Source organism: Panthera tigris, chromosome B4, assembly GCF_018350195.1.
Source record: "Panthera tigris isolate Pti1 chromosome B4, P.tigris_Pti1_mat1.1, whole genome shotgun sequence".
Taxonomy (NCBI): domain Eukaryota; kingdom Metazoa; phylum Chordata; class Mammalia; order Carnivora; family Felidae; genus Panthera; species Panthera tigris.
The window spans coordinates 35,682,206-35,702,111 of NC_056666.1; the positions used below are offsets into that span (position 1 = coordinate 35,682,206).

A 19,906-nucleotide genomic window follows, 5' to 3' on the forward strand; every position below is an offset into this window, starting at 1 on the left:
CATTCTTCTGATAAATAATAAGAGTGCACTTATTTTATCAAAGATTAAATAAGTGTGTTAACTAATTTTCCCTGATCATCAAAATAGCATACCCCAATATTCTCTTTCTATACATCTCTTTATGGAAACTACTTGAGACAATTTAGACCTAGAATACTATATTGGCTACTGATAAACTCATTCACCTATATGTTATACGCCTACCATGGATCAAAAAGACTGGTCTAGGATCTGAGGATGGGGTAAGCAAAAGGCAAGATTCTTTCCACTATGGAACACAGTCTACAAGCAAAAATAACTAAATATCTATCTAATGATAGAAATACATAATTACAAGCTGTGATATGTATTGTGATGAAATATAAAAGTTATGATTAAAGATAAGAATGGGAAAGATGAAATAGAATAAATTAGGGAATAGAGAATTTGTGAAAGGTTTCTCTAAGGAAATAATACTGAACTTGAATACTAAAGAATAAGCAGCAATTAGCCAGAGGTGTGGATCTACAAACACCCCAGGCAAAGAAAACAGTCATGTTTGAAGACTCCCAAGCTGGAAAGAGCCTAGCCTGTTTAAGGAACTGAAATAAGGCCAGTGTGGTTGAGGCTCACTGACCAAGGAGGAGAACACTGTGAAATAAACTTAGGCAGAGAGGTGAGATCATCAGAGTCCTGAAGATTATGGAAAAGAGTGGGGTTTTTGTCCTAAGTGCAATGAGAAGCAAATGATTTTTTAAAAATGGAAATGGCTAATAAACTGCATTTTTAAGAGTTCTCTTAGGGGTGCCTGGGTGGTTCAGTCAGATGAGTGTGCAACTCTTGATTTCAGCTCAGGTCATGATCTCAGGGTTGTGGGATTGAGCCCCACATTGGGCTCTGCACTGGGCATGGAACCTGCTTAAGATTCTCTCTCTCTCCTTCCCTCTGCCCCTCTCCCCTGCTCACACTCTCTCAAACAAACAAATAAATGAAAGCATTCTCCTTTGCAACTGTGTGAAGAACACACTGGACAAGAACAAACAAAACAGAAAGCCCTGTTAGAAGATCTAGCCCACTATTCCAATATTCCAGATGGGAGATGACAGAAGCTTAAAGTAGTGACAGTATAGGTGAAAAGAAATGGATCATTAAAAGTTGAACAGACACAACCTGAGTTTTGTAATAGATTTGAATTCGGTTTCTATTTCCAAAGTCTTCAAAGAGGTTAAATAATTAAAATCTTCAGCCACAGCTAACCTAGGAAGGTCTCCTGATAAAAACTCAAGAGTCAACTGTGACCACAATGAGATGCCACTTCACACCCACTAGGATGGCTATATTCAAAAAGGCAGATAAAAATAAGTGCTGGCCAGGACATGGAAAAAATGGAACCCTCAAACATTGCTAGTAGGGATGTAAAATGGTACAGTTGCTACAGAAAACAATCTGGCAGTTCCTCAAAATGTTAAACAGAGTTAACACATGGCCCAGTGAAAAATCACTCCTGTGTCTATACCCAAGAGAAATGAAATCATATGTGCACACAAAAACTTCTACATGAATGTTCATATCAATATACTCAATAAAGTATAATATGTCCATACAATGGAATATTACTCAGCCATAAAAGAGAATGAAGTTCTAATATGCAAACAACATAAATGAATCTTGAAAACATTATGCTAAGTAAAAGAGCTGGTCATAAAACACCACACATTGTGTGATTCCATTATATAAAAAGTTCAGAACAGGAAAATCCATGGAGACAGAAAGTAAACTGGAAATTAGCTGTCTAGGCTTGGGGTGTGGGAACAGGGTATGACAGCTAATGGCTAAGAGGTTTCTTTTAGAGATGATAAAAATGTTCTAGATTAGATTGTTGTGATGGTTGCACAATTCTGTGAATATACTAAAACTTTTGAATTATACACTTTAGGATGTAATTTATATATGAATTATTTCAATATTTTTTAAGAGTCAACTGTGAGTAAATGTGACATTTTCCTTTAACAAACAGCAAATAAATTCAACTTGATTTCCCAAATATTCCTCGGAGAACATGTATAGATTTGTCTTTTTGTAAATCATGTTTCTGAGAAGTTTTTAGTACATTTTAAGTAAAACAGAACTATAACTTTAGGCACTAGTTTTTAAACAGAAGTGAGCATCTTAATCACTTGTGAAGCTTTTAAAAACTACATTCATCCAGGACCCAAATATGCTGATTTAGTAGGTTAGAATTAAATCCTGGCATTTGTGTTTATTTTCCTTAAAGGGCCATAGGCGATCAGATAAGCATTCCTAACAGATTCACTGACTTAAAGGAACCTGTTGATATACACTTGATCATAAAGACATATCACTCTGTAATGGATTACAACTACCTTTAACCCATTTTTTTTTTTTTATAAATTCAGAATTTCACTTTTTATTTAAAAAAAAAAAGACACTCCTGTTATCTTTTCTATTACATTTTTATTCTTATGCACAATTGGCATTTAATGTACCTAGAGAGTCTAATGGAAACTGCCACATTTTTTAAAAGCCTATGCAATGTACTTAAGTTGTACATCTTAAAAAGAGGAACATATAGGGGTGCCTGGGTGGCTCAGTCGGTTGAGCGTCCGACTTCAGCTCAGGTAACAATCTCGCGGTCCGTGAGTTCGAGCCCGCGTCGGGCTCTGGGCTGATGGCTCAGAGCCTGGAGCCTGCTTCCGATTATGTGTCTCCCTCTCTCTCTGCCCCTCCCCCGTTCATGCTCTGTCTCTCTCTGTCTCAAAAATAAATAAAAAAACGTTAAAAAAAAATTTTTTTTTTTAAAAAGAGGGAACATATAGACAAAGAAAATAATGCAAAATTATCAGAAATGTGGAAAACCGCACCATGATAACGTTAGGTTTATTTAATTTCAAAGTAAGCAAAAAATCCATTGAAAGGTTAGAATGCATCTGAGAGGCAAAATTGTCCTGGCCTAACAAAAAATAAGGTGTGTGCAACAATTCTGTCAAAATACAAGTACCAATAGTTGAATCTAACCTCTGGGTTCAACATAAATACTCAGGCAGAGTTTGGAATTGAGAAATATGAAGTCAACCTGCTGCCAATTTTTATAAAGGCAGCTTTGTTCAGACGAGAGTGCAGAGGACTAATTAATTAGCACATGCTCTCGTATACATGTGAACTTAGACAAATTACTCAAACTTTCTAAATCTTACTTTTATCCACTTTTTAAAAGAGATCATATCTGTTCTTCCTATTTCAGAGGGCAATCTTGAGAAGCAAATTAGATGTTTGTGAAAGTGCTACATACAAATTTAAGGCACTATTATAATTTAGAAGGATACTCTCCATCTGCTAACAGTTCGCATACTTCCACTTCAAAACTGGAAATTTCAAGAGATTAGTCCTTCCTTCAAAAACAAACAAAAAATTAGTGTATGGAAATCATTAAGTCCCTTGAAGATATTAAGTTAATATTTTGTGTTTAATTCCAGTCTCAAAATTACAGTTTTCTGTAACTCTACCTTCCTTCTTTTCTAATTCCCATGATTATTCTATACTAATAACCCTGAAATTAGCAGCAAGGAACAGTGCTGTACATAGAGCAATGAATGAAGAGGAAGGGCCAAGGGAGAACTAGCGCAGCAGAAAACTTTTCATTGCTTAAATGATCCACTAAGTTTTCTATCAAAACTATCTCCCAAGTAGGTAGTACCTACAGATGGACTGGTTTTTTCAGAAACCACCTTCTTTTTTTCAGCAAAGAACTTCTACACCAAAGAGAAATAATATACAAAGGGCAAAGGAACAAAAAGACACAATTTCCTCATTAGTAAATTGAGGAAGGTAAACAAGATGGCTTCAAAAGAGACTTTTCAACTGTAACATTCCACAATCTATGGATCTGATTCTCTCAACTCCATGATTCCTCACAGAAAATCTGTTACAACAGATAGGAAGAAAGAAATGGTTTTGTTCAGGCTATTGGCTTCTGGGTTAACTTAGAGTAAAGGAAAATGAAATACAGGTTTTCAAGGCAATAGAATGAGTTCATTCGTAAGGATGAAAAAAAATCACATTCACTTAATTATCTGTTTTTAGTGAAACAAAAACACTATTATTTAGTGAAACAAAGAGCACAAACATTGTTATTTAGAAGATACCACTCTATCAAATGAAGATGATAAACAAAAATACATAGTATAATGAGAAACAGATAACCACTGTGAATCTGACACAAAAGGACAGGATGGATAAATTCTCAACTCTAAAAACATTTTACTGTCTCATAATTAATATTATATACAGAATTTTGTTGCCATTCTTAATCTCAGTCAAATTGGCTAGTCTGAAATTCCTTCTAGTTTTACAATTCCTTAGCTTCAATAAGAACATGTATCAGTTTTAAATATAGTTAAGAAAATAATAATTTTAAAAAATAAATATAATTAAGAAACAGTGGTACATTAAAAATCATACAGTGATACAGCTACTGACTATTCAATTATCTCTAAGATGACTAAAGAGAATCTCAAGTCTCACATTCTAAAACAAAAGTCTTGATTCCTCCCCCACTTTCAAAAAGTTTTTTATTTATTTATTTTAATGTAATCTCCACACCCAGCGTGGGGCTCAAATTCACGACCCCAAGGACTGAGAGTCACACACTTTTCCGACTGAGCCAACCAGGCACCCCTTGATTCCCCTTTATAAACCTGCTCACTTTACCAATCCCACCCAGTTTTTGCTGAGTTAAAATATCCAATAATCATCCTTGATTCCCCTCTTTTCCTCGCTGTCTACATCAAACCCACCAGAAAGTCCTGCTGACTTGACCTCCAAAATATATTCAGAATCTATCCACTTCCATTTCTGCTGCTACTATCACCCTGTTTCAAGCTAACATGGAAAACTGGAATATATTCTCACCTGGAATGTTCTATAGGCTCCTGTCCTTCCATTCTGTCTTTTCACAATTCATTCTCCACAATGAGTCATCTTTTTAAAATCATCAATCCCGGGACACCTGGGTGGCTCAGTTGATTAAGCGTCTGACTTCGGCTCAGGTCGTGATCTAACATTTGTGGGTTCGAGCCCCACGCCAGACTCTGCGCTGACAGCTCAGAGCCTTGGAGCCTGCTCTGGATTCTGTGTCTCCCTCTCTCTGTCCCTCCCCTGCTCATGCTGTCTCTCTCTCTCTCAACAATAAACAAATAAATAAAATCACCAATCCCTACCCCCTGTTTAAACACCCCAAAGGCTGCCTACTTTCTAGTGGATTTTATTAAAATAAAATCTAAGCTTTTTCTATACACCTATAGAATCCTGGTCCCTCTCTGGCCTACTGACCTCATTTCACTCTTCCTTCTTGCTCCTCATGCTCTAATTGCACTAGTCTTTCAGTCCTGGGGGGGTGGGGGGGAGGGAAGGAGGAGGAGATAGGAGGAAACAGCAGAAGCAGAGGGAGGAAAGGACCTCTGTACTAGCTTGTTTCCTCTATCTGGAAATACTCTTCCCCCAAGGTCTTTGCTGGTTCCTTATCATTCAGGCTTCACTTCAAACACGCTTTCCTTAACTATATCTAAAGAATTGCTGGGAGTGGTGGAGGGAGTAGGTAGAGCACAGAGGATTTTTAGGGAACTGAAACTATTCTGTATAATATCATAATGATGGATATATACATATCATTATACATTTGTCCAAATCCATAATATATACAATGTCAAGAGTAAACCTTGGGTAATTACAATTTGTCAATATAGGCTCATCAACTGTAACAAAGGTAGCACTCTGGTTGGGGATGGTGACAGTGAGGGAAGCTATGTATATGTGCAGGCAGGGAGACGACAGGAAATCTCTGTATTTTCCCCTCAATTTTTCTGTGAACCTAAAAACTACTCTAAAAAAATAAAATCTTAATAAAAAGTATTTCTTTTAAATCACCTCACCTCATTACCTTAGCATACTTTTCTCCTTGTAGCACTTATCACTGTTTGTAATTATCTTATTCATTTATGTGTTTCACGGATTTATTGCCCATGTCTTCCCTACCTCTGCACTGGCACCATGCAGGGAAAAATTGTGGCTCTTACCCATCACTATATTCCTAGCACTTAGAAAGGCAGCTGGTCCAGACAGGGCCACCATATTCTACCCTCTAGGCTGTACACAGCACAACTTAAGATGGATCATTCACATGGATTATGATTTGATGAAAATCTCTTGGAGGTTTGCAAAAAAACAGACCTGGATCTGAAAAATGTATTCCTATAATACTTCCATTAATAAAACTATAATATTTCTAGATATGCTAATGCAACAATGTGCTACCAAGGTAGCCAGAACATAGGTTAGGTTTCTCAACCTTGGCACTTACATACTTGGCTAGGTAATTCTTTGCTGTGGAGGCTGTCTATGCATTGTAGGATGTTTAGTAGCATCCCTGGCCTCTACCCACAAGATGCTAGTGGCATAAATTCACTAGTTTTAACAACCAAAAATGACTCCAGACACTGCAAAATATTTCCTGGGAGTCACAACTGCCCCAAATTGTAAACCACTGGAATGGTCACTTGGACTTACACCATCTCAGTTTTCTCATCTATAACACACAAAGGCTCAACATATCATAGTCAGTTCAACTGTACACACTCGTTTACATCATCTGAAGAAACCTCTGGATATTTACACAACTAAGTTTGTTTTTGTTTTTTTTAACCCAATGCTCATTATTTGAATTTAGGGCAACAAAGTGGTATAGCAAAGTAAGCATTAAATCTAAAAACTAAAAGAATTTTCACAAATCTTCACATTATTCATATAACATGCATATAGAAGATATACACAATGTTATTTTGCTCTTTTCCAAAGAAACTGATGCACTGAAAAATTCTGCAAAGTCATAATTAGGAGTTCGATAAATAGAAGAACCTAGATCTTCCAATTGTCATTCCAATATTCTGTGGTACAAGAAAATTATCTCCAGCATGTGGCGCAACACTGAAAACTTATTATATGAAGTATGATAACCTATATAAAGATACTGGGATAGGGAATGCCTTTTTCCTTTAGAAACTGTGGCAGATCGTATATTAAAGTTCTCAATTATTCACTTACTCCTTCCCCTCAGAAGAATATAATCCCACCCCATTGTCATTGGACCTAGCTACATGACTACTTTGGCCAACGGAACATAAGTAAATGTAATACACATCATATATGAGCAGGAACTTTGAATGCAAATGCAATTTGGTTTGTTTTCTGGGACTTTTGCAATCTGCCACAAGAACATGTGCCAACCAGCCTCCTTCAACCTGGGTCCCAGAATGGATTCACAGAGCTGACCTGCAACAGACCGGCAACACAGAGTAGTAACATTTTACCTACTGCCCTCATGTATGTTTGTATTGTTGTAAAGTCACTGAACTTCTGGAGTATTTAGTTTCTGCAGCAAAAGCAGACTAACACAGGGATGTACTTTTTTGAGTACACAAACATTAAAATACTTACATAACTGTGAATTTCAGCGTATAGGACGTTATAAGTTGTTCCCTCTCCCTCCCTCTCTTTCTCTACACACACACACGCACACACACAGAATCTTTTGCTTTTCTTTAACATTATTCAATATACATATTATGAATGTTTTCAGAAATAAAAAAAATTATCAGAACATCTGTCTGCACTGAAGACAGTTGTTTTAAAATTCTCAATTCACATTTCAATATTTAAATACCACAAAGATGGCTCAGTTGGTTGAGCGTCCAACTTCAGCTCAGGTCATGATCTCAGTTTACGAGTTTGAACCCCACATCAGGCTCGCTGCTCTCAGCCTATCAGTGCAAAGCCCACTTTGGATCCTCTGACCCCCTCTCTCTGCCCCTCCTTGTCCTGTGCTCTCCCCAAAATAAATAAATATCTAAAAAATAAAAAAATAAATACCACAAAGCACAGTATAACTACCAAGTACACAGAATCCAGGAAAAAGTGTTCACAAATCTAGAGAGTTGGAATATAGTAGGCCTGTGTCCTCCAAATTAGTCTTAGTATTCCTTTTATAGTCAAAAAAACACCAAAAAATAAATACTTGTATCTACACGTTTGCCATCAGCAGACTAAAATGTACTCATTTATAAAAGGAATAAGCAAAAAATTAAAGGCTTTATGTAATTTTATTATTATTCTGTATGGGAAACCAGAAAGTTTAAAATAATTTCAGCACACAGGAAACACACTTGGAAAAAAGCTCACATGTTTTTTTACATGACAGAGAAAGGACTGCTTAGTACACATGCCATTGAATACTCATCACCTGCTATTCACAATCTGACCTACTCCAAGGTCTGGCTTCTGTTCCCACTCCTCCACCAAAACAGCTCTTAAGTTCACCAATGACCACCATGTTGCTGGAACCAGTGGTCACTAGCCTATCCTTTTTGTCCACGATTTCTTTAGCATCAGTAGAAACGAACCAATCACTGCTCCCTTCCCTCCTTCTTGAAACACTTTTAATTTTTGTGATATTACACTTTCCTGAGTTTCCTCTTACCTTATAGGCTTGTTGTCTTTAGCTTCCTTCCTCTACTTGCTTTCTCTCTTTGAAATGCCCTGTGAATGCTGGTGTTCTTCAAGCTAGATCTTAGGACTCTTAAGTAACCTTAACCATTTCAACAGTTTTAAATATCAGCTACACTGCAGCTACTTCCTAAATAATTACTTCAAGCCCAGGCCACTCTTAGGAATGCCACACTCCTACCCAACTATCTTCTAGACACAGCCAGTAAGATGTCTCACATACATTTCCTATTTTTTGTAAGTTTATTTATTTTGAGAGAAAGAGAATATGAGCAGAGGAGGGGCAGAGAGAGAGGGAGAGAGAGAATCCCAAGCAGGCTCCATGCTGTCAGCACGGAGCCCAAAGCAGGTGAGATCGTGACCTGAGCCGAAATCAAGAGTCAGATGCTCAACTGAATGAGTCCCTGCGTTTCATATTTAACACAGCCAAAAGCAAACTTGATCCTCCCATTTAAACCTACTTCACCTCTAAACTTATCCTCTAGTTCTTCCCATCTCAAAATACAGATTCTTACCCCAGCAATCTAAATATTCACATCATACCCCAGACTCATTCTTGTCATTTCCTTCTCTTCTCCCTTAACCCATCACATCCAATCTACCAGCAAACTGTCAACTCTATCCCCAAGGCATAGTTCAAATGTATCCACTTCTTGCCAACCAACAATCACCATCAACCCAGAATAAGCTACTCTCATGAATTTCTGTAGCAGCCTTCTGACTCATCCATCCCCAAGTTTCTCTCCCCACCAACAGCCCCCAAAATCTGTCTTCACATCAGAGCCAAAAAGTGATCTTTTCAGAACGTAAATAAGATTCTATCACTCCCTTGCTTAAAACTTTCCAATAGCCTCCAATGTACTTTCTCCATATCATGGTCTACAAAGGTCCTACTACATTTTTTCCTCATCTCTTACCATCCTCCCCATTATCCACTGACCACACTTCTTAAATATGCCAAGATTTTTTCAGATTCAAGGCGTTGAACACACTACTCCTATTATTCGAAATGCCCTATACATACTTCCTCCTTTCCTCTTCCCTCACTTTCAACCAGCCTTTACTAAGCATTCAGTTACATAATCACTTTTAGAAACTGCCAGAGGTACTACTTATCACCATCAGTTCTTTAAATTAGTTATGGGTATATTTCAGAATAGTTCAATGTGGGGCACCTGGCTAGCTCAGTTGGTAGAGCCTGTAACTCTTGATCTTGGAGTTGTAAGTTTGAGTCCCACCCACATTGGGTGTAGAGATTAAACATAAAATCTTAAAAAAAAAAAAAAAAAAGGAATAGTTCAATGTGTACATTCTAGAAACCCTTGAGAATATTTCTTAATATCAAAAACTTGATAAAAATGTAGAATCTTATCACAACTGGAAATGAAAACAGGCATCAACTATTATCCTATTATATATGACAAAAAAATAAATCCAGGGAAATTAAATAACTTGCCTATTTTATAAGGCTAAATGATAGGTCTTCTGACCCTGTGTTCAGTGAACTAGTCAACCCTCTTCCAATTCTGTTTATTACATTTCCACTTTCTTTAAGATAACCTCAATCATTAAAAAAAAAAGTCCTGAAATTCATATGGGATGACAAAGGGCCTCAAAAGTCAAAACAGTCTTGAGAAAGAGCAAAGCTGGAAATATCCCACTTCCTTCAAAACATACTACAAAAGTACAGTAATCAAAATAGTACGGTACTGGCATAAAGACAGACATATAAACCAACAGAACAGAATCAAGAGCCCAGAAATAGATTCATGCATATGTAGTCAAATGATCTTCAGCAAGAACAGCAACACTATATAATAGGAAAGAGACTATACAATCTCTTCAATAAATGGTGCTGGAAAACTGGATACCTACATGCAAAAGAGTAAAACTGGACCCTTATCTTACATAACACAAAAAAAACAATTCAAAATGACTTAACTCAAAAAAAACTTAAATGTAAGACCTGAAACTACAAATTTCCTTGAAGAAAATATAGAGAAATAGTTTCATAATATTGGTCTTGGCAATGATTTCTTGGGTATGACACCAAAAGCACAAATAATAAAAGCAAAAATTAGACAATTTGGAGAATGTCACACTAAAAAGCTACTACACGGCAACAACAGAAAAATCAACAGAATGAAAAGATAACCTACAGGATAGGAGAAAATACCTGCAAACCATATATCTGATAAGGAGTTAATATCTAAAATACATGTAACTCAACAGGGGGTAGGGGGCCTCAATCACTTTATACTGGCTTAAAAAAATGGGCAAAGTATGTGAACAGACATTTCTTCAAAGACACATACTGGTATATGAAAAGGATGCTCAACATCACTAACATCAAAGAAACCTATCACAAAACTACAATGATGTTCCACATCACATCTGTTATGATAGCCATTAACAAAAAAGAAAATAGTAGGTGTTGGCGAGGATATGGAAAAATTAGACCCTTTGTGCTCTATTGACAGGAATGTAAAATGATGCAGCTCCTATGGAAAACAGTATGGAAGTTCCTCAAAAAAAAGTAAAAATAGAACTCTTATGACCCAGTAATCCAGTACTTCTGGGTATTTATGCAAAAGAACTGAAAACATTACTGGTAGCATTATTCACAATAGCCAAGACATGGAAAAAAACCTAAATGTCAATCAGTGGATGGATGGATAAAAGCAATGTGGTATATACCTACAATGGAATATTATTTAGCCTTAAGAAAGAAGCCTCGGGGCACCTGGGTGGCTCAGTTGGTTGAGCGTCCGACTTCAGCTCAGGTCATGATCTCATACTCTGTGAGTTTGAGCCCCGCATCAGGCTCTGTGCTGACAGCTCAGAGCCTGGAGCCTGCTTCAGATTCTGTATCTCCCCCTCTCTCTGCCCCTCCCCTGCTCATGCTCTGTCTCTGTCTCAAAAATAAATAAAAACATTTAAAAAAAAAAAAAAAAAGAAAGCCTCATCACATGTTACAACATGCACAAACTTTGAGGATATTATGCTAAATGAAATAAGCCAGTAATAGAAGGCAAGATACTGTATGATTCCACTTATACAAGGTGTCTAAAGTGGTCAAACTCATAAAAGCAGAAAGCAGAATAGTGGTTGCCAAGGGCTAGCAGAGGCAGAGAAAAATGGGGAGTTGCTATTCAATGGCTATAGAGTTTCAGTCATGTAAGATGAAAAAGTTCTAGAGATCCAATGTGCATATAGTTAGCAATAATGTACCATACACTTAAAAAATGTGTTAAGAGGGTAGATTTCATGTTGTGCTCACTATAATAAAAAGAAAAAAAAAAAAAAAAAGATAACCCCAGTCACTCATCCAAGCTTAGTAACATTGCTTAAGCCTTAACAGCAAATGAGGAAAACAGCTGGCTCAGCTTGGATAGGGAAGTCTTAGTTGCTAGTACTTATTACAGTAAAATGGCAGCAAGAAGGCAAGGTCTTAAGTGTTGATACAAGTTCTTGACCCAGATTATCTGGTCAACTTTTTAAAAAAAAATAATAATGCTGGCTTAAAAGCCAAATTGTATCATATGTAGTGTAGGCAAACAGCTTTTTTTTTTTAATCCTACTAATCTGTCCTGTGTATGTATGGGTATATACACCCACATGCATGCAAATAATCCTTCACCATAGTACAACCTAGCCAAGAAGATAAAGCTGACTTATAAAGAAAGTGTTACCAAGAACAGAAGAAATACTTTAAATTTCCTATTCTGTACCTATACTGCTACAATGCTCTGATGAAATTCTTATAAAAGACCTGAAAGGACAAGACAACCCTCTGGAGTTCAAACCAACACCACTATTACCCACACAACCAATGTATGTCTTAGGATGGTACAGATGCAATTTGGAGTAGTGGCTTTCAAAATGTTTTTAGCTACAACTCACATGTATGTATTTTTCATATCTGTATACATATCTATATAAAACTAAACAATTTCATCAAATAACATAGTTTAAATGAACATTACTACATATATGCACCTCTTTGTTCTATTTTGCTGCTTAATATTTTAAACACAGCTTACAGTACCAAAATTTCACAAACCACTAATGGACACAACCTAGTTTTAGAAACATTGTACTAGAGCCACAACACTGAACACATGCTACATGATTCAAAGTTACAAAGCATATAGCTAAATATCTATAATAAGGGCTTATAGTATACAAATATTTTACTATATTTTTTAATAGTTATTTATTCTTGAGGGAGAGAGAGCATGAGCAGGGGAAGGACAGAGAGAAAGGGAGACAGAGGATTGGAAGCAGGCTCTGCACTGAGAGCAGAGAGCGCAATACAGGGCTCAAACTCACAAACTGTGAGATCGTGACCTGAGCTGAAATCAGATGGTCAACCAACTGAGCTAGCCAGGTGCCCCTATAAATAAGGACTTTCTGATGCTGTTCACAAACACTTATGTCTTTGCTCTCTAGGTAGATGTGCTTAAATAATTTAAAAGCTGCTCTTTTCTCTGGGAAGTAAAAGGAAAGATTAAAACCTACCTTCTGTTCCCAGAATTCTAATGACTCCCAAGGTATGCACTGGAGATAAACCATATTTGGAGAAGCAGTTCCAGCACAGAGTCAGAATTTCTCCAAAATTATAAATGACAATGTCATAACTAAAATACAGTTTAGGGGTGCCTGGGTGGCTCAGTCGGTTAAGCAACCAACTTCGGCTCAGGTCATGCTCTCACGGTTCATGGGTTCAAGCCCCACGCAGGGCTCTGTGCTGACAACTCAGGGCCTAGAGCCTGCTTCGGATTCTGTGTCTCCCTCTCTCTCTACCCCTCATCTGCTTGCTCTCTTTCTCTCAAAAATAAATAAAACATTTTTAAAAATTAAAAAATAAATAATAAAGTTGAATTATAAAGACTAAATAGTAACTACAAAAACCCATTTCCCTTCTCAAACAAAATAAAGCAGACAAAGTATGATTTTAAGTGTCCGCAGAAAAGGATTATAAAATCAAAGAATACCTAGCCAATTTAAAAATGGGACTTCAAATCATCTTGAACAAAAACAAAAACAAATATGCTCAAGATTCCTTTTCAAAACCCCATCCTCTCTCCAGCAATGTCCCATACATTTTTTTTAATATCCTCCTTCCAACCACATTCCCATAAACTTTGTTTTACTTACCATCCTTCCCCCTTTAACTTACTTTTTTATGATACGAAGAAAGAACAGATGCCTCTAAAATAGGCTCCAAATTTCCTTGGTGGTTGTCATTATCACTTTTCCTTGTACCATCAAGTTGGTGCCCTTTTCTGAGCCTTATATCTGGCTCTGGAGTCCTGCTGCACCCCAATCGGTTTTCTGCTGTCTGGTTCATGGGACAATCAAGCCTTTCTTACAAAGAGATGTTTCTTTCTGTCCCTTCTTCTTGGGAGGATGGATTTTCTGGATACTGAGTTGACTCTAAGGAGAGGAAAGTTATGAATTAACATATTTTAAATAAACACATTAAATGAGTGCTGGAGGAAAACACAGGTTATGTTATTATACACTCAAACAAAAGAATGCTAAGCAATCATTAAGAAAAATAAAACAATGTATATAATATCTAGGAAAGATTGCCAAAATCTATTTGTAAATAAAAAAAGCAGTATACAAGACAATGCAGATAATGTTCCCAGAAGTTATAAAACTATAACTGTATATGTACACAGAGTAATTATTGGAAAATACTCAAAACTGTGCTTGGTACACAGAGAAGAACTTAGGGTCTCAAGTGAGAATTCAAATTGGACTAAAAATCAGCCAACTATTTGTTTAACAAATCATTTTGTTCTGTCTGCATTTTTTTTTTTTTACAATATGCCATTACTGTTTCAAATATACTATTTTACAACATACCATTACTTTTTCAATGAAAAACATACCTATCTGCAGAAAGAATACAGCTGGGTCTTATATATCTAATCTCATTTAAACATCACAATGACCCTACAGGGTATATTTTTTGTGTTTCTACTTTTCAGGTAGGGAAACAAAAATTCACCATACTTTGTATGAAACAGGACAAAGTCTGTGACTTTTATAGCACATATTACTGGTAATATTTTGCATATAAATTGCTTAAATGTCTGACATTTCAATATTTGAGTTGTTTTGAATTCTAACTAGACTACTCTGGAAGGCAAGAAACTCAGGACCAGAGAGAGCATACTCCTTTTACATTCCTTGAGTTCCCAGAAAGTACTATGCACATGAATGTTTAATGAATATATGATAAATAATATTTAAATGTTCTTTGTGTAAAAACACTTCCAGAAATCATCACTATCTCTCTAAACTAGACTGTAGTACGTTTCCTAGGTGTTCAATTATTTCAAGTCCTTGACCCTCTTAACTCACATGCAAAACTTAATTTAGACATGTAGTTATATATACTAATAAGGTCATTATCACAGCCAATCCAACTAGAAACACTAAAACATGATAAAGCGAGGGTATGTGTTATGCTATAAATCCCATGAGATTCAAAGTTCTTACTGGGGGAAAGGAGGAGTAGGGCAAAGTGGAAGGGCCTGGATATTATAAAAAGAAGGTAAAATGTGGATCTGGCTTTCATATATATGGGTACTAAAACTAAGAATCAGTCCTAGAATTCAAACTGGACTAAAAATTAGCCAACTATATGTTTAACAAATCATTTGAGTTTGCTTCAGGATTTCTCTAAGGGCTTTCAAAGTTCTGGAGCAAGAACAAATACAAATCTTTAAGGATCACCAAAACTTAGCACGTTCCTATCACATAAGGACCTAAGCAAGCATATTAATAATATTGAGATTATAAACTATGCTATTAATGCCAAATTCTGAAAGAGAAAACAATGTTAATGATTTCTGTTTATTTATGTACACTTCACAAAGCTATTTCACACCCACCATTTCATTTTGTTTCAGGGAAGAGGAAGCTAACATTTACTGCAGATCAACAATTCAACAAAGTTAAATTCCATACCAGAGAATTTACATGTGGTATCTCACATAACCCTAATATATAGCCCCCTGGGATATTTTATCTCTCATTTTATAGATGTGGAAACTGAGACTTGGAGATTAGTTAATTTATTCAAGACCATTAGTCAAGAGGAGCAGCTGGAATTTATATCCAGGTCTTTCTGGCCTGCACAATATCCATGTTCTTTCTATACCCAAAAGATTAAGATTGGGGGGGGAAAAAAGATAAAAACTTGAACCCTAAAGTCATTTGGCTCACATGGCAAGTAAACTACAGAATCAGAATCTTTATTCACAAATTGTAGCAAGTAAAATAAAAGTTTACTGCAAAGTAGCCTTGAAATATGACCACACTAAACTTCTCCTAAGTGGGAGCTATACATGGAGGAGTATTGCTCATTTATGAGAATATAAATGGAATGTTCTATTAAGTTAGAATTGTTTTGTAATCCACAACTCAGAAAGAAAAAAAAAAGCAAATAATAAGAAATAAGTTTTCCAGGGGCACAGTCGACTAAGCTCTCTGATTTCAGCTTAGATCATGATCTTGCGGTTTGTGAGTTTGAGTCTTGCATCCGGCTCTGCACTGACAGTACGAAGTCGGCTTGGGATTCTCTTCTGTCTCCCTCTCTTTCTGCCCTTCCCCTCGCTCACCAGCACTCTCTCGCAAAATAAATAAACAGAAAAGAAAAGAGAAAAAGGAAAGGGAAGGGAAGGGAAGGGAAGGGAAGGGAAGGGAAGGGAAGGGAAGGGAAGGGAAGGGAAGGGAAAAGAAAGGAAAAGAAAGGAAAAGAAAGGAAAAGAAAGGAAAAAGGGAAGAAGGGGAAGGAAGGGAAAGGGGAAGGGAGAGTAGAGTGGCAGGAGCAGGGAGGAGGAAGAAAATCTTAGGTCTGTCCCACCAAATATCTTATAGATCTTCTGCTGCATGGCCTTCATAAAAGAAACACCATGACAACTGGACTTACTCCTAGAATGCAAGACTAGTTCAATACAGATAAATCCATCAATGTAATACATCGCATTAATAAAACGAAGGAAAAACACATAAGCATCACAACCGATGCAGAAAAAACACTTGACAAGATTCAACACCTTTTCATGATAAAAACACTCAGTAAAACAGGAAGAGAAGGAAATGTTCACAAAAGTCATATATGAAAAAAAAAAACCATAGCAAACGTCGTAATAGTGAAAGACTTAAAACTTTTTCTCTAAGATCAGAATTTTGTACTTCGTGTATCTGTTCCAATATAAATTTAATAATTCTAAAAATTAATAAAAAATGAAAATAGTCAAAAGCACTAAATATAGTTTTTACTACCAAAATCATTAAGTATAGGTACCTTTTAAGATTTTCCAAGTATTCAGGGGTGCCTGGGTGGCTCAGTAGGTTAAGTGTCTGGCTCAGGTCATGATCTCACAGTTCGTGGGTTCGGGCCCCACACTGGGTTCTGTGCTGGCAGCTCAGAGCCTGAAGCCTGCTTTGGATCTGTGTCTCCCTCTCTCTCTGCCCCTCCTCTGCTCATGCTCTCTTTCTCTCCCTCAAAAATAAGTAAACATTAAAAAAAAAATAAAATTTTCCAAGTATTCAGAACATAAAAGAAAATTAAGCATTCCTTTCTGCATTTTTTTCTTTTTTAGAGAGAGAAGCGCACGCACTTACAAGCAGGGGAGACGGGCAGAAGGAGAGAGAAAGAGGGAGAGGGAGAGAGAGAGGAAGAGGGAGGGGAGGAGGGAGGGGAGGAGAGAGAGGGAGAAAGAGAGAGAGGGAGGGAGGGAGGGAAAGAGAGAGAGGGAGAGAGAGAATCTCAAGCAAGCTTGACACTCAAGTGTAAAACGCGACACGGGGCTCAATCCCATGACCTTGGGATCACGACCTGAGCCAAGGTCAAGAGTCTGACACTCAAACGAGCCACCCAGGCACCCCACCTTTCCATATTTTACATAAACTGTCCTATAACCTCTGAGTCTGAAACAATTAAAAGACTGATCATGAAATGACAACTCCAAAGGTCACATTTTTAATGTAATAAAAAAAGTTACATTATTTTATATATATAACTTTTGTACATAGTATAGCCTATTCATCACATACAGCTCTCTTAAGCCAGACCTTTATACAAATAGAAATCACCAAAAATGATCAATTTTTAGTTTTAACAATTCAAAATAACACCTACCAATAACAGTATGTGGATATCTGAGTTAGATGTTTCACAGAATTTGAGCTATTGCCTGCCAATGCCACTTGACAAATTTGGGGCTGTCATAAATCTCTTTTCACAAGCAGTATTTTTTTTTTAATTTTTTTTTTTAACGTTTATTTATTTTTGAGACAGAGAGAGACAGAGCATGAATGGGGGAGGGTCAGAAAGAGGGAGACACAGAATCCAAAACAGGCTCCAGGCTCCGAGCTGTCAGCACAGAGCCCGACGCGGGGCTCGAACTCACGGACCGTGAGATCATGACCTGAGCCGAAGTCGGCCGCTTAACCGACTGAGCCACCCAGGCGCCCCTCACAAGCAGTATTTTTTAATGATTCTCTAAGAGCTGTACTTTGCAAATGCCTTTAGAATTGCTATAATCTCCAGGGGAGGAGTCAACATGGTGGAGAAGTAGGGGGATCCAAAGTTCCCTCATCCCTCAAACACAGCAGTATTAAGGCCAGAAGACTGGGAATTCCAGGAATCTGGGCTACAGTGACAGAAACATCTCCAGGGACCCATGGGACAACTAGACAGGCTATAGGTGTGTGATTGCAAACTAGGAGAGATAAAACGGGTGGTACAGGCACAGACGGGAGATTTCCCCTCGGTGGAGAGACAAAAGGAAGAGAAAGGGAGGCTGTGGAAACGTAGGACTGTATTTGGACAAGAGAAAAACCACAGACCTAGGAACAGAAAAAACAGAAGGAACCAATTTCTACCTCATTCTAGGGTGGCAGGGCTTTCTCCAGACTGGAGCCACCCTGTGCATGCACCTGGGGAGGAGGGGAGCCAGCCTCAGTCTCCGTAGCCAGCTCAGAGGCACAGTCAGAGACAGCAATCCTCTCCCTTGAATGCTGTGGGAAGAAGGCAAAAAGCCATTCCAAGAACAAAAGACTCTGCAGGTTCCTGCCAGCCAGAGGCCCCTTACCAGCTGAGCAGAGTAGTGCTACCCCAGAACTGGGGCACAGAGCAGGATCCTTTAAGACATCCAACAAACCTGCTTACTCATGCCCACCTAGCACTGTGAGGAGCCAGAGGCCCTTTGTTGGCTTCTGGAGTGGCACTTCCCCAGAACCAGGAAACTTGGGAGTGGGATCCTTTAAGATATCGGGGTTTGAATCCCAGCCAAGCACTTTGGAGATGCAGGAGACTGTGGAGCACACTTGCCCAGCACAGTGAGGATGGCCTGAACAGAGTGGTTTGGGACACCCAGTCCAGGGGGAAAGAGACTGGGATATCGCCATTTTTCTCCCCATCACCAACAAGGTGGGGCTTCAGGGAACAGATGAGGGGCCCACAGTGGAGGCGGGACCACCTACACCAAACCACACCCCTCTGGGCCTGGTAACTGCATGTCTACCTGAGCAAGATTGACAATGACCAGACCAGACAGACCCTCCTCCAGACCAGCACTGCCACCAGTTCCAAGGCACCATCAGGTATCAGTCCAGCATTTTTGCATTTTCTGATTTGATTCTTGGTCAATTCTTATTTTATATTTTATATATACATATAAAATAATATGTATCTTTTTCCTTCTTCCTTTTCTTCTGCTTATTCCTTCCCTTCTCTATTCTGGTTACTAAGGTTATTGAGTTGTTTAAGCAGACATTTTTAATCTATTCTTTTTACACCTCTTCTTTATCTCCTTCTTTATTTTCCTCTCTCTCTCTCTCTCTCTGTCTCTCTCTCTCTCTCTCTCTCTCTCTCTCTGGATTAAGCCGTATAGTTTCTCTGATTCTCTGCCTGGTCAATTTTTTTGTTTGTTTTCTTTTTCCCTACCCGTCATTTCTCTTTTTGTATGGGATAGCCTTCTTCTACCACACCCCCCTTTTTCTTTTTTTTAAATTTTTTCCAGGGTTACTTCGATGAACAAATCAAAGCTTACCTGGTGGAAGGCCCAAACCACCACTACAAGTAGGAAGATAAAGCACCCAGAGTCACAACAAGAGACAGCACGCAACACACTCCAAAAACACGTCCTGAAGGACCAGGCCCTGGATAGTTTATGACCCCATTTTAATATAATAGTGCTTCCAGGTGTAGGATACATAATAAGCTTTTAAAACACATAAGGTACAGAAAACTACCCAAAATGAAAAAATGGAAGAATTCTCCTCAAAAGAAATTCTAGGAAGAAATGACAAGAGAGGAAGAAAT

At 37.8% G+C, this 19,906-nt stretch overlaps 1 protein-coding gene across 4 annotated transcripts in view; it reads right to left on the reverse strand.

Annotated features, from left to right (window-relative positions):
* ADIPOR2 (adiponectin receptor 2) overlaps nt 1-19,906 on the reverse strand; it is an 85,300-nt gene that overhangs the window by 24,115 nt on the left and 41,279 nt on the right. For 3 of the 4 annotated variants that reach the window (XM_042991497.1, XM_007092813.3, XM_007092814.3), the window contains exon 2: nt 13,736-13,992. In XM_042991497.1, coding sequence (XP_042847431.1) covers nt 13,736-13,906 — 171 coding nt within the window. In that variant the 5' untranslated portion in view covers nt 13,907-13,992. Of the gene's footprint in view, nt 1-13,735; nt 13,993-16,882; nt 16,906-19,906 lie in introns of those variants that run through there. The other variant, XM_007092815.3, reaches the window with a different exon arrangement.